Here is a 14804-nt window from a genome sequence, read left to right as displayed (position 1 = left end):
TAACAAATATTAAAAAGTCTAAGAAATTATTTTTTAAAAATAATTTTATTGAGAAACAAATAAAATTTGTCTTGTCTCTTTCTCTTGTGGGAGACAAGAGACAGTCTCAAAACTGGTTAGTAGGACAGTTTCAATAATTAATACAGTGCATATTGTTGTCTTAGTGGTTATTCATGGGTACAAGATGCAGACATGATATCCTGCCCACAAACACTATTGGAACAAATCTTTCTATTTATTGAATTAAGAGAATGTAGCTGTATACCAAGAAATTCTGAGTCCAGTGACATGCCAAATATTCAACATTACTACCTCATTTTGTTAGCAACCTAAAACATAAAAGTCAGTTATTATAAAGGTGTAAATTTCAAGGGCCAGCCAGATAGCTCAGTGAATTAAAACACCTGCTTAAGTAGATGCAGCAGCCACAAGTTTGATTCCGGGCCCACCATGCCAGCTCTACCCCTGGGGCATGCTGAGATGGCAATTGAGACTGGGTGTGGTGGTGCATGCCTGTAGTCCCAGCACTGGGGAGGCTAAAAACAGAAGAATCACTATAAATTCAATCTACATAGTGAGACCCTGTACTAAATACATAAAAAAGCTGTCAATTTAAAAGTTGTGTGTTTAAAAATATTGTATATCTTTTAACTTTCATGTCAGTTAATAGACCAATGGCTGTGTTGGTATTTTATCTGCTTCAGTTATATGAGAATATATCTCTGCACTGGATTCCTTTGGACTACAGTTCATTCATATAGCCAGCTGGCCTCTAATTTCAAATCAATATTTGACTTTTGTTTAGTTTCATTTTTATCTTAAAATAGTAACAATAATTGAGTATATACTATGAATTTAGCCGTTCATCTGTCAAGGAGAAAAGATAAATCTAACTTTCCTCCTTTGGTTCTTGTGCAAGAAAAAGCTATGAAGGTATTGTTCACATCCCAAGCAAGGGAAAAAACAGGATTTTTAAAAATAAATACACTTTATTTATTAACCATTAAGTGGGAGTCAAGATACAAGCTTCAGCCAAGAAAGAAATGGAAACAGAGGTGTTAGGGAAATTTCAAAAGTTTTCTGCAAGAGGTGAGTTGTGTTATGGACCCCGCAGTAGAGCTACTCTACTGAACATTCTTTGTAACACTGTGTGCACCTGAGAAGAGTTTTCATAACAACCAGAACTTCAGAACAGCACTGTCACAGGACCTTGTCTCATAAAGCAGAATAAACCTTCATCTGAAGGTTTACCAAAGAGGGTCATGTGAATGTACACCTGTGGACCGAGTGAGGCACCTGTAGCACTATGCATGACCGCAGGCTGATTCAAGTGAGATGAGGGGGCCAGGCTTCCCGGGGTTCTCTTCACAACACACCACTCAGACCAACACACCACTCAGAGCACTTCATGAGAGTGAGTCTACTGCAGCACCCCTAGAGAATGTCCTAACCAGTTCTCTCCCTGCTTTGGGTAATCTCTTTTTCATGGATGGCACAATGTCTCAATCCTTCCTTCTTATGTTCCAGAAAACCAAAGCCTGCGAGGTCAGTTAGGAAGCTATTAACGTTTGCTAAGCAAGAAGTAAAATGGCTTGAATTAAAACAGCGCAGTGGGATGAAAAATGTCTTTTTAAAAGTAGAATCCATAGTGAGGGGAAAAGAAGTCAAATCTAAGGCTCATATGCTGGAACCTGAGGGAGGAGGGTCAAACTGGGTTCCAGGCCAGTCTGAACTACATAGCGAGACAACCCCATTCCAAAAAACAAAACAAAAACAAATGAACAAAAATAAAAAACAGGATTCAAATATGCACCTACATCTGGGCTGTGTAGCTTTTATCTTCACTGACACACAGAAGAAAAAGCAAATTCCCAAGGAAGGGGAGATGCATTTCATTTTTAACATGAAGAGCTTCAATGCCTAAGGGGTGCTTTTTTTTTTTGGCGGAACCGGGATTGAACTCAGACCCTTGCACTTGCCAGGCAAGCACTTGTTCTACTGAGCCATCTCCCCAGCCCCCTAAGGGGTGCTTTTTAAAAAAAATTAAAAACTTTTATTTGGTAGAGTTTTGCTACACAGGTCAGACTCAGTGATCCTCCTGTCTCCCCCCACCTCCCGGATTATAGGCGTGCACCACCACCCCTGGTTTCAATGGCATGTGCTACCGGTGATCAAACCCCAGTCCATGAGCTTGCCAGGCGCAAGGACTGCTGAGCTCTATCTCCAGCCCCTTATAGGGTAATTTTAAAAGTATGTTTTCCAGGACACAACTGAGCATACTAAATGTGGAGCCCAGATGACATCTGGCTTAGAAATGTAGATGTGAGAATCAGCATAAATAACTGGACTGAAAGTATAAGATCAGTAGGCTGCTCAATATATTTCCGTTCTGCTATTGATGGAACTGGGCAATCACTGATATTAATAAATTATTTGACAAATGATTCACTGTAAAGTCAATTGTGGTAGCAACGTTTCCAGTGTCCTTTTTGTAAGTGTAGCAAAACACCAAGATGTACTAAAAACAGTGCTCGTCACCCACCAACCTTAATGTTTTTTAGAAGTTTATTATTTTCAAAACACAAGAAAAAGCCTAGAGCCTAGGCATTTAGGTGAACCTTGCTTAAAACTACTGTAGGGATGTCTTAAAATTGTGAAAATATTTTGGTCAACGATACATGACCTGATATGAAAAACGTTATCCTTGTGAGGTCTCCAAATACTGACATGGTTGTATGATTTAATTGCATGATTCTTAAAAACACTTCATTACTGTTTCCTGTCAGATAAAAAATTAAAATGAGCTTTATGTTTACTTCATGGGGTACTTTCAAACCATTTTTTTAATATATCAATTTGTCAGAAATGAATTGCAGGAGCTCTATCACTGAGTTTTCCTAAACTAGCTTTCAAATACAGGGCACTACCTTTAAAGAATTCCAAGTTTAATAAAATCTGAAAACAGCAAACCATGGTATTGTCTTCCTATATGACAATTTTTATGAATTGATAGGTAAAAATACCTCAGCTGTCAGAATGCTAAGTAACTAAAGGAATTAAACTGAAAAGAATTAGAAATATCTTAATCCAAATCAATGGAATGGTTAATTGGGTTACATTTGATAGTCATTGTTTGCAAAAAATTTTACAGCAAAGCTTTTTTTTTTTTTTTTTTTTTTTTTTAACAAAAGGCAAAAAATGAGTTCAATCCCCAGTTCTGGGAAAAAAAAAATGCAAAAAGACCTTTGCCTACAAAAAACAAGGTAGTTTAGGAAAGCTCTGTATCTAATATTCCTCCGAATGGAACAGGTAGACAGGAACCATATGTAATACATAGATGACATTTCCCAATCTGTTTGCCCTTGCAGAGCTCCTCTTTCTGAAAACCCAACACAGTTCCTTGCTTACCTGCTAGGTAGGATTGCATTTTCCAGTCATTAAATTCTACCTAAAACCCATCTTAACCCCCAATACCTATTAAAGAACAAGATACATTAAAAAAAAAAAAAAAAAAAAAAAAAAAAAAAAAAAAAAAAAGAGTAAGATACACTGAGGTCAAAATTAGTTGCCTTTATTTATTGTTAGAAATAACCTCATGATTTGCATCTCTACATACAAAAATTTTTTTTGATTAGCTAAGGAAATAGCTATTGCATCAGAAAATATAAAAAATTTAACTGAGTTTATTATTATATTGCTATTTCAGTGAAGCTGTTAAGTTTGAGCTAGTCATTTCAATGCTAGAACTTTCCTGTAACAATCTTTCTGCTACATAATGTTACCTTCTAAAGAATGAATACAAAGAAAATACATAGCAAGCTGGTTGTAATAAAAGATCTTAAAATTCTTCAACTTCTAGCATTAGTGGGAAAAAGAAATACTAGTTCTTGACATCTAGTATAAGTAATATAATCAAGACTTTTCTATCACTGGCTAGCCTGGCAACTGAAAGGAACAATATCCTCACTTCTCTAAAAGTGACTCTAACTCTTCTTGCAAAGAGCTGAGTTGCTCCTTCTCCCGGTCTTCCTTTTGTTTGAGCTCATCCAGCACTGCTTGAAACCTGGTCTTGAGAGCCAGGTTCTCCACTTTCATGATGAGATCCTCCTGTCGCTTTGCCCGGTCCTGGGTCTCTTGGAGCTTGCCTTTCATGTTATCAATCTGTTTCTGAATTCCCATAACCAGTTGGCTGGTTCCTTCATTTTCTTGGTGCTGTGCACCTGCCTCACTCAGCTTGTCCTGCAGCTGTCTCTCCAGGTCTTCCTCAGTATCAATAATGTTTATATCTTCTTCATCTTGATGCTGTGCCTCATCTTCCTCTTCACTGCTGCTGCTGAGGTCATTGAAGATCTCTCGAAGCTCATCATGTTCCAGTGAGTCATGGCCCTGCCTGTGGCCAGACATACCTGGAGAAGAGATATCAAGGCCTTGATTCTCTGCCTCTTTTGTTTCATCTTCAGCAATTATCTCCCAACGAGTACTGACAGCCTCCGCATCTGTACTCAGCAAGCGCTTAACTTCTTTTTCCACATCAGGAGACTCGATGTACTTCTTCTTTGCTGTCTTCCGGAACCGCCTCTTCCTCACATTTTTTAAAGGCAGAGTAATTCCATGGTTCCAGACAAACTTCTTCTCTTTGTCTTTATCTTTTTTCTTGCTTGCTTTGGGATCAGCAGCAGCAACTGGTTCTTCCACGGGTGGGTAGAGGTCACCATCAACCGTGGACACAAGCATCTGGCAGATATCGGCTGTCTTGTAAAAGGTCTTTTTGTCAATGGTTTTCAAGCTTTCCATGACACATGGCAGATCTACCAATTTTGCAGCCAGTGGGACCCGGTCCACTCTGACAATGCCATGACGCCCATCAGGGTGTAACTCAATAGTCAGTCTATCCTTCAGGTTGACCTGACCAGACTGTACCGCTCTCCTCACCGTAGCAGCATATTCTGGAGGTAGGCGTAGGATAAACTGGCTCTCTAGCTCATGAGGAGCATCATCTTTGCTCTTACTCATCCTTACCTTTTGGTGGTTCACTTTCCTAATAAGTTTCAGAAATTACAACAGCTAAAGTCTAGTGTGCTATAAATTTAACTAATTACAAAAAGTTCTAAGCAGAACACCAGTCAGCTAAACGCTTATCCTAATACTTATCAGGCACCAAGTCTTTCCCGCAAATACTGTATGCTGTGAGGGGAACAGCAGTCAGTCCTTGTTAAACACACCAGCTTATTCAAAGCTCATCAGCGTATTCGGTGCAACGCCAGCTTCCAGCCTCTAGGTGCCGCTGCCGGACAACGCAGACTGAGCGCGCGAGCAGGTAGAAAGGTAAATGGCGATTCCTGCGAGGTGATTTTCAGAAGAAAAAGTTAGTTTCAGAAGGAGCAAGATCCAGCAAGCAACCCCAAAATGCAAACTCCCCCAAACACAGTGAAAGAGCGGAGCGCGGTGAGCCCTCATTGCTCTGGGTACTTACAATTTATTGACGGTTACAAATCCAGCCTCTCAACGCTGAAGCGAAGCAGAAGCCGGGAGCGGCGCTGAGCAGCCCTGAAGCGGCGCGGAGCAGCCCTGGTGCAGCCTGGAGCGGCCCAGCAGCCCTGGAGCAGTGCGCAGCGGCCCTGGAGCGGCGGAGCAGCCCTGGAGCAGCGCGGAGCGGCCCTGGAGCGGCACAGCAACCCTGCAGCAGCCTGGAGCGGCGGAGCAGCCCTGGAGCAGCGCGGAGCGGCCCTGGAGCCGCACAGCAACCCTGCAGCAGCCTGGAGCGGCGGAGCGGCCCTGGAGCGGCGCGGGGCGGCCCTTGGAGCGGCGGAGCAGCCCTGCAGTGGCGGAGGAGCAGCAAAGCGGCCCGGAGCTGCGGAGCTGCCCGGAACGCCAAGCGGCCGAGAGCCAAGCGTCTCTCTTTCGATTTCTTTATTCGTCCTTCTGCTCCACAAGATGACCCGTTACTGATGACCAATGGAGGAACCCAGGACGGACTGTGCAAAGCTGGCCGAGACCCGCTGCACTAAGCAGACAGAGAGGAGAACGAAACCAATCTCCCCGCAGCGGTCCGAAGACGCAGCCACCTTATAAAGAAGCAAGCCCGCGTCACGTCACGGGGCGGTGCGGGCGGAACCCGGCGGAGGGGGCGCGGGGCGGGAGCGACGGGGGCGGAGCGGAGGGACGGAACAAGCCCCGGAGTCTGCGCCGCCAGGCGGAAGCGCTTGCGGTAACTGCGCGCCGGCGAGCAGCTACGCAGTTCTGCTGCGCGGTCTCGTCTCCTATTTTCTGGAAACATAGCAATGTTTCCAGAGCCTTTATTTTTATTTTATTTTATTTTATGTATTTTAGGGGAGGGTCTACCGGGTGTGCAGGGTCTCACTACTAGATCGGACTGGTAGTGATCCGCCTGTTTACAGCCTCCCAAGAGCTGGGATTACAGGCACACGCCACCACTTCCAGTCAGAACCTTTAGTTTTAAAAGAGATAAAGGTTCCAAGAAAGCTGTAAGCGTCTGGGAAGACTGCCCGGCAGTCTGAGCGCCTGCCTGGCGAGCGCAAGGACCGAGTTCGAGCCCATCACCACAGGTGGTGCCGGCCCGACCCGGGTGTTCCGTGCAGTCCGCAGAAACCCGGCGTGGTGGTGCACGCCTAGAGTCCCAGCGCTGACGAGACGGAGACAGGAGGATCACTATGAGTCTGAACTGCGCAGAGAGAGCCTGTACCAAATAAATGAGTAAACATCTTTAAAAAGCTGTAAGGGGCCGGGCGTGGTGGTGCATGCCTGTAACCCCAACAATCCAGAGGTTACAGCAGGAGGACCGCTGTGAGTTCAAGGCTAGCCTGTTCTACAAAGTAACTTCAAAGTCAGCCTGAACTGCAAGGCGAAACCCTGTTGCAAACAGACAAAAAAAAAAAAAAAAAGTTTCGCCCCTAGCTGAGCCAGGACTAATTACAAAGTTGCTGTGGGGACAAGTAGTTTCTAGGCTTGGACGTAATCAGATAAGGACGTCCTCTCAGAAAGGTTTTTTTTTGTTGTTGTTGGTTTTCTTTTTCTTTTTCTTCTGGAAATACTTTGAATGTTTTGTAGAGTCCATCCTGTCTGGAGCTGCTACAAGATTTTGTATCAAAAAACGGATTGGATTTTAAGTATCTAAACGTGCGGCCTCCTGTGTTATATTAATTGTTAAAATGCCCAAAGGAGAACCAAACTTCTAGATTTATTTTTATTTTGGACCAGAAGTGGTTCTTATTAATGTGCTTCACTTAGATACAAATGTAAATAGAGAGAGAAACCTTTGGGCAGCACAAGTCTGCTGACAATTGCCTGATAGATACCCAGTCTGGTTGAAACAAAGTATACAATTGAAGTATGCTATCCTGTTTCACATGCTAGTAATTTATAAATTATTTTGACATTTTTCACATCACCTTTTCTATTTCCCTGTTTTCTGCTTGTCATTTCTATGAATGGTCAGGTGCTTATCAAATGCATTAATCCTATTTTTTTTTTTTTTTTTTTTTGCGGAACCGGGGATTGAACTCAGATTCTTGACGTTTGCCAGTCAAGCACTTATCCTACTGAGCCATCTCCCCGGCCCACATTAATCGTATTTTGGTGTAACTATGCAAGTGTATACTTCTTTATACTGATTTCATGTATTTCTTTTAATATGATCTGCTTGCTAGAGCATCAAAACCATTTTAACACTTAATTTCTATTCTTTGAAATAGTCACAACTGCACCTTAATTAAGGTACCTGCTTAAAACATGAATAGCATTTTCAAAATTCACTTTATTTGTGTATTGTTAATTACCTTCCTTATACTAGATTAAAAGTTCAGTAGTAGGAAGCTTTTCTTCCTTGTTCTTTGTATCCCAGTGCCTGTATCAAAATGTAGGAGACACTTGCAACATCGTTATTTTTCTCCTGGGCTGAGACAAAATGCCCACCGCCCACCTTAAAAGGAGAAAAGTTCCTATATTAATTTTAAAGGAAAGATTATGTTCTTCTAGGTCACAATACTGTCTTTGTTCATAACTTGTTGAACAGTGTAACATGATTCATCTAAAATTTGCAGCATGGGGCCTGGGAGATGGCTCAGTGGAATAAGCGCTTCCCTGGCAAACACAGGGGCCTGAGTTCAATCCCTGGTTCCGCAAATAAATAAATAAATAAATAAAATTTGCAGCATGACTTATTTCCTCATTTTCAAGATAAATTTTTCAAATGTCCTTTCAGTATAAACCTTATTTTACTTATTCTATAGAAATGATAGTTTCATATGCTGACCTCTAAACATGGTGCTTTACATATTTAAAACATGAGGACATGTTTACACATAAAAATGACCTCAATGTGGGCCAGCCAGATAACTCAGTGGACTAAAATGCCTGTTTAGACAAAGCACAGGGACCAGGATTCAATCCCTGGCGTGCCTTGCCGGTTGTGCCCCTAGGGCATGCTGAGACCCAGATTGAGACTGGACATGGTGGTGCTCACCTGTAATCCCAGCACTTGGGAGGCTGAAAATAGAAGAATCACTATAAGTCCTATCTACGTAGTGAGACCCTGTAGACACTGTAATAAATACATTTTAAAAAAATTTTAAGTTATCTCAATGTTTCTTTTCTTGTTCCATTATGATTTTTATGATGCTCAAATATTTTTGTCACAGAAGATAGCTTGAAATAAATTTTGTGCAATCCTCATTGGCCAATTCTGATATATCTTAGTTAGCAAACCTTTAAATGAGGCCAGGGAGATGGATCAGTGGAATAAGCGCTTCCCTGGCAAGCACCAGGGCCTGAGTTCAATCCCTGGTTCCACCAATAAAAATAAAAAGTCATTTCAATTTAAAAAAAAAAAACCTTTAAATGAAATACTGTCAGAGATAATTAAAAGGATTAACTAGTGTCTACCTCCTTCAATCCTAAAATGTATTATCCACCTTCAGTACATTTTGTAAACAAGTGTAGAGGGCTGGAGGAATAGGGGCCACATGCTCTGCCCGCCCCAAACCCTAGGCACACAGTGTGAGCTCTGAAACTGAGCACAGTAGTGCACACCTGTAATCCCAGCATTGGGGAGGCTGAAAACAGGAGGATCACTATGAGTCTGAACCACATAGTGAGTGAGACCCTGTATCCAATAAATAAATACATAATTTTATTTTTATTTATTTATTTATTAATTTTTTGGCAGAACCGGGAATTAAACTCAGGCCATTGCACTTGCCAGGGAAGCACTTATTCCACTGAGCCATCTCCCTGGCCCCAAAATACATAATTTTAAAAACCTTGTAAACAATTGTGGGACTGACCCTAACACTAAAAGCTCTACCACATTACTATAACTTAGTATCTATTGATAAATTATCTTTTCCAAATCTATTAGACATCTAGAAAAATGTTGTTCTTTTTTTTCAGGAGAAAAAGCAGGTTTATTGGGGGCTAGGAAGGACAGCTCAGCTGGCCTGCAGGTTCCCTGGGGCAACAGGGAAGGGGGACAACACATGGAGCCCTTGGGGTCTTTGGAATCAGGCCAGGATTGCCTTCACTTCATTTAATTTGTTTCTTGGTGGATTGCAGAACCTGGGCCATGCTCTGCTCTACTGGACTGCTGTCATCCGCCAAGCAATTCACTTTCTGCACCACTCCTGGGGATCACTCTCAAGGATCGCGCCGGCGTCCACAATCTCATGCAGCACCAGGAAGGCCCCATCCAGGTTCTCCAGCAGCCAGCTCTTCTCCATGTTCCTCCTTAGGATGTGGCTCAGAGCCACAAACAGGCAGGTGAGGACAGACAGAAGCATGAGCTCGTTCTCCTGAGAGGAACCCACCACATACAGGAAGACGTCCATGCTGCTTTTATAGACAGTGGTCATGCCTGCCCCAAATGCCGTCTCTGAGTCTGGCTGGTCTTGTGGTAGATGTTTTTCTCAAAGATCATCTGCTCCTTGGAGGAGGAAAACATGTCATAGTAATACTTGGCCAGCAGCTGGTGTCCATCATTCTCTAGGATGAAAACAACCTTGACAGTTTAGAGAAAGTGTTCCTGCAACCGCAGCCCTGAGGGATTGCTGGCTCGGGTGGGCAGCGCCAGGACCCCAGCCTGGGTCCCTGTGGCCCACTTCCCAGGGTGTGGTCATGGCCAGGCCTCAGGTCGCTGCATTCCACGGGTGGCCAGGCTAACAGCTCCACCCCAGCCCACCCCCCCCCTCTAGAAAAATTTTAAATTAGTGAAGGAGTTATATTTAAGTGGCTGGTCTATGAACTGTCTCTAATACTGATTAAGCAAAGATTTGGGGAGAACAACAAACTTCCCAGTAACAGATCCCCTAAAGATTTTTCTTTGTGTTATTAGGTAGAAACACTGAGGCTATTGCTAATCCAAAGACCGGATAACATTATGAGGGCTAAAAACATTGCTGATGATGGGGGAATTACTGCTTATATTTTCCAGGTAGAAAGTTATAGAAGTGAGGAATTAGCAAATGTGTCCCAAACATCAAGTTTATACAGACTGCTAGATCATCATATTTTAGGGGGCCAGGGAGATGGCTCAGTAGAATAAGTGCTTCCCTGGCAAGAGCATGGGCCTGAGTTCAATCTCTGGTTCTGCCAAAAAAAAAAAAAAAGAAAGAAAAAGGATCATCATATTTTTTAAAATTGAAAGACAGTTTAAAAATATGTAGCAGTTGCTGTATCAAGTAGGATGCTTCCTACAGAAAAAAAAATCAAACCCTAAATTGAACTACTTTAAATAATTAAAAAATATATTGAATCAAAAGCCAGGTAATGCCAAGGAGTTAGCTACGTGGCATTAGTCCTTGCCTGGCAAGTACAGGGTCCCAACTTTGATTCCCCATACAAAAAACAAAGAGGACTGCTCCCTGGAGTGCCTTGGTGGCCCTGCCCCTAGGGGCATGCTGAGAGAGGACATGGTGGGCCACCCCTGTAATCCCAGCAGTTGGGAGGCTGAAAACAGAAGGATCAATATGAGACTGATCTGTGTAGTGAGACCCTGCAGACCCTGTACTAAATACATAAAAACAAACAAGCAAACAAAAGACCAGGTAGTGCCAGGTGTGCTGTTGCATACAGATAATCCCAGAATTTGGGAGGCTGAAGCAGGGTTGTTTTGAGTTTGAGACCAGCCTAGGCTACAAAGTGAGCTCAAGGCCACCCTGAACTGCATGGTGAAACCCTGCCTTTAAAAAACAAAACTATCTCAGGACATAGCACAGAGGCACAGCACCTGAGTGGCAAGCACAAAGTCCTGAGTTCAATTCCCAGTACAAAACAAAAGTCTCAAAAAGACAGGGGAAAAAAAAAAACACCCAGGTAGTGAGCTGGGTGCAGTGGTATACACCTGTAATCCCAGCACTCGAAGGTCTGAGGTAGTAAGATCACTGTGATCCTAGGCCACAAAGAGAGTTCAAGACCACACTGGACTACACAGTGAGACCCTGTCTCAAAAAAGCAAAAGTAAAAAACAAAATAGGTAGGACCAGCCAGATAGCTCAGTGGACTAAAGCATCTGCTTAGGCAGAACGAAGCAGCCAGGGTTTGGTCCCCAGTGTACCATGCTGGCCCTGCCCCTGGAGCGCACAGAAACAGTAATTGAGACTAGACATGGTGGCATGTGCCTGTAATCCCAGCACTTGGGAGGCTGAAAACAGGAGAATCACTATAAGTCCGATCTACGTAGTGAGATCCTGTAGACCCTGAAACGGGTAGTAGAGGATAGCTCTGTCCAATAAAAATATGTTTGAGCTACAAGTACAATTTTTTTTCCTATTCTTTTCTTCTTCTTTTTTTTTTTTTTTTTTTTTTTTTTGTATTTTTGGGGAAGGGTCTACAGGATGTTCAGGGTTTCACCACTAGATCGGACTTGTAGTGAGCTGCCTGTTTACAGCCTCCCAAGAGCTGAGATTACAGGCATGTACCACCACACACAGTCTCAATCACTGTCTCAGCACCCCAGGGTCAGGGCCAGCACGGCAGGTCAGGGGACCGAATCCCTAGCCCCTGTGCCTACTTTCAGGTGCTTTAATCTGCTGAGCTATTTGGCTGTCCCTTACAAGTACAATTTTAAATTATCTAATAGCCACATTAAAATAAAAAAATAAGTGAGGTGTGGTGGTGCAAGCCTATAAACCCAGTACTTGGGAGGCTGAAGCAGGAGGACGATTGCAAGTTTTATTTTTATTTTTATCTATTTATTTGGCAGAACTGGGGATTGAATTCAGGACCTTGCACTTTCCAGACAAGCGCTTATTCTACTGAGCTATCTCCTCATCCCCTGATAGCAAGTTTGAGACCAGCCTGGGCTACAAAGTGAGGCCAAGACAGCCTGAACTGCATAGCGAGATCCTGTCTCAAAAGACAAGATAGATAGATGATAGGTAAATAGATTAAAAAAATAAGTAAAATTAATTCCAGGGGCCGGGGAGATGGCTTAGTAGAATAAGCGCTTCTCTGGCAAGTGCAAAGCCTGAGTTCAATCCCCGGTTCCTAAAAAAAATTAATTCCAACATAAGTAAAATTAATTCCAACAATGGCAATTCAATATATCTAAAATATAAACACAACAAATAATGTAAAATTTGTTAATTTACATTTTATTTTTATTTTGAACTAAATCTTCAAAATCTATAGTATTTTTGTATCCATTGACTGTATTGATTTGAATTATCCATATTTCAAATACTTGATGCCCACACTTGTCTAGTAGTTATTATAATAAACAGTGCAGGCCTCAGAGTATAACAGGCTCTAGACATGATGCAATCATGACCTATTATCAATTATTTTTCTTTTCTAAATTTGAATAATAAGCATTTATTCATACTGTTTCCTTTATTCTTTCAGCTCTGCCTTCCTTTCCTTGTAAACTTCCAAAGCCTGAGAGGAATCGCAAGCACGAGACAGCTGTCAGCAGTCACTGGGCAGCTTTCTTCCCAGTCCACAGGAACTTAAGAGGGTGGCTCTCCCACAGCCAGTCTGTCTTTTGATTTAGTTGGACCAACTTGGCCAGCAACCTATCCCTGGCTCTGTAACACTCACTGAAGAACACCTTAAGCCTGTATTTCTTCCTGCTTGGGAAGAGGTAACATTTACTAGTGCCTGGAGACATTTTTGGTTGTTACAAATGTGGGAGTGGGCTGTGCTGACACCTGCTTGAAAGAAACCAAGGTTGCGGCAACCTATCCTACAGGCACCAGACAGCCTCCCACAATGAGGAATATCTGGCTTAAAATAGTACCAAGATTGAGAAAACTGACCTATTGGTTATTCTTTGTTGTTTTTGTTTTGTATTTGGTACAGAGTCTACATGTCTCACTACAGATCAGACTTATACTGATCCTCCTCTTTTTCAGTGTCCCAAGTACTGAGATTACAGGCGTGCACCACCACGCCCAGCCCAGTCTCATTCACCATTTCAGGATGCCCCTGGGGTGGAGGGCTGCTGGCACTGCAGGCTGGGGATCAAACCCCCGGCCACTGTGTCTCCCTAAGCAGGCACTTTAATCCACTGAGCTATCTGGCCTGCCCTCCTATGGTTATTATTTGAAACCTTCTCCTTTTTAAAAAAAATTTCATTTACACATCTCTGCAGTTCATGTAGCTTATAGTTGTCTTGGGGAATGGTTACCTGTGCACATTACAGCTTATGCCTTTTTTAATTTTAAATTCCTTTCCCCCCCCCTCCATCCTCCATTTCCCCTATCCCATTTCTCATTCTGGTTGATAGTATTTGTCTTAATTCACGTTATGGCATATAATGTTTACATTAATTGGGATTATTAGGTTCCTTATGTGGCATTTCTTAATGCATAGTTCTCCTCCCCTTCTGGAGCCAAGGGCATGCCATGCCTGTTATGGGTCACCCAGCATAGGAACCAGATAAGCCAGATAGAAATTTGAATAGAGCCTTTTATTTACTGAGCTCAGGTCTGTCAGTCACTTCTCACACAGGAGAAGACTGATCGGCAATCGAACGAAGGTAGCAAGCGGGTATTTATAACAGAAATTGGGGCTGGGGAGATGGCTCAGTGGAATAAGCACTTCCCTAGCAAGCACAAGGGTCTGAGTTCAATCCCTGGTTCAAAAAAGGAAAGAAAGAAAGAAAGAAAGAAAGAAAGAAAGAAAGAAAGAAAGAAAGAAAGAAAGAAAGAAAGAAAGAAAGTCACATCCAGTTTGGTAAGTGAATTTATTATCTAGCACAGAAGAACAGAAAACTACATTCATTTGACACAACTACAAACTGTAACTAAAAGGTCTTTCACAGTTGAGTGATAAGTACATATTTTTACAAGATACATCTTAAGCTGACCACATTACAGGAGATGGTTAGGGAGGGAGTTTGTTTCAGCCTTGCTGCCCTGACAAGAAACAGTTATTTATTGTTAAACAGCCTGGATTCCAGAGGGAGAATACATTTCTTAGAGTAGATAACAGGAAGCACAAGGCTTTTAAAAATAATTTCCCACAGTTAAAGCACAAAATTCTGTTAACCCCTTACAGTGCCAGCCACCAAAACTGGGTGTAGAGGTGCACACCTGTAATCCCACCACTGGGGAGGCTGAGACAGCCTTGCTCCGAGTCTGAACTACATAGCAAGACCTTCTACCAAATAAATAAATTAAGGGTTAAAAAAATAAAACAAACGGGGCCAGGGAGATGGCTCAGTGGAATAAGCGCTTCCCCGGCAAGCACAAGGGCCTGAGTTCAATCTCCGGTTCCGCAAAAAAAAAAATAATAAAATAAAATAAAACAAAGTTCCTTTTTCACCACAGTCATACCAACATTTCTTTTAT

General features: G+C 42.5%; 1 protein-coding gene and 1 pseudogene across 1 annotated transcript; both read right to left on the bottom strand.

Moving 5' to 3' along the window:
* Nucleotides 1–3555: 3555 nt before the first annotated feature.
* On the bottom strand, nucleotides 3556–5530 carry Taf7 (TATA-box binding protein associated factor 7). The gene is made up of 2 exons (XM_004643865.2): nucleotides 5474–5530; nucleotides 3556–5339 (listed from the first exon to the last, which is right to left on the bottom strand). The coding sequence occupies exon 2, from the start codon at nucleotides 5011–5013 to the stop codon at nucleotides 3964–3966; it is 1050 nt and encodes a 349-aa protein (XP_004643922.1). The 5' UTR covers nucleotides 5014–5339; nucleotides 5474–5530; the 3' UTR covers nucleotides 3556–3963.
* Nucleotides 5531–9540: 4010 nt separating this feature from the next.
* Nucleotides 9541–10153, bottom strand: LOC101569169 (annotated as a pseudogene).
* Nucleotides 10154–14804: the final 4651 nt, after the last annotated feature.

Source organism: Octodon degus, unplaced genomic scaffold (genome assembly GCF_000260255.1).
Source record: "Octodon degus isolate 3935 unplaced genomic scaffold, OctDeg1.0 scaffold00185, whole genome shotgun sequence".
Lineage (NCBI taxonomy): Eukaryota > Metazoa > Chordata > Mammalia > Rodentia > Octodontidae > Octodon > Octodon degus.
This window is presented reverse-complemented; position numbering and strand designations above follow the sequence as displayed.

Bases quoted from the DNA above. Each gene is read 5' to 3' on its own strand.
- Taf7 (XM_004643865.2), bottom strand. From the start codon at position 5,013: ATGAGTAAGAGCAAAGATGATGCTCCTCATGAGCTAGAGAGCCAGTTT.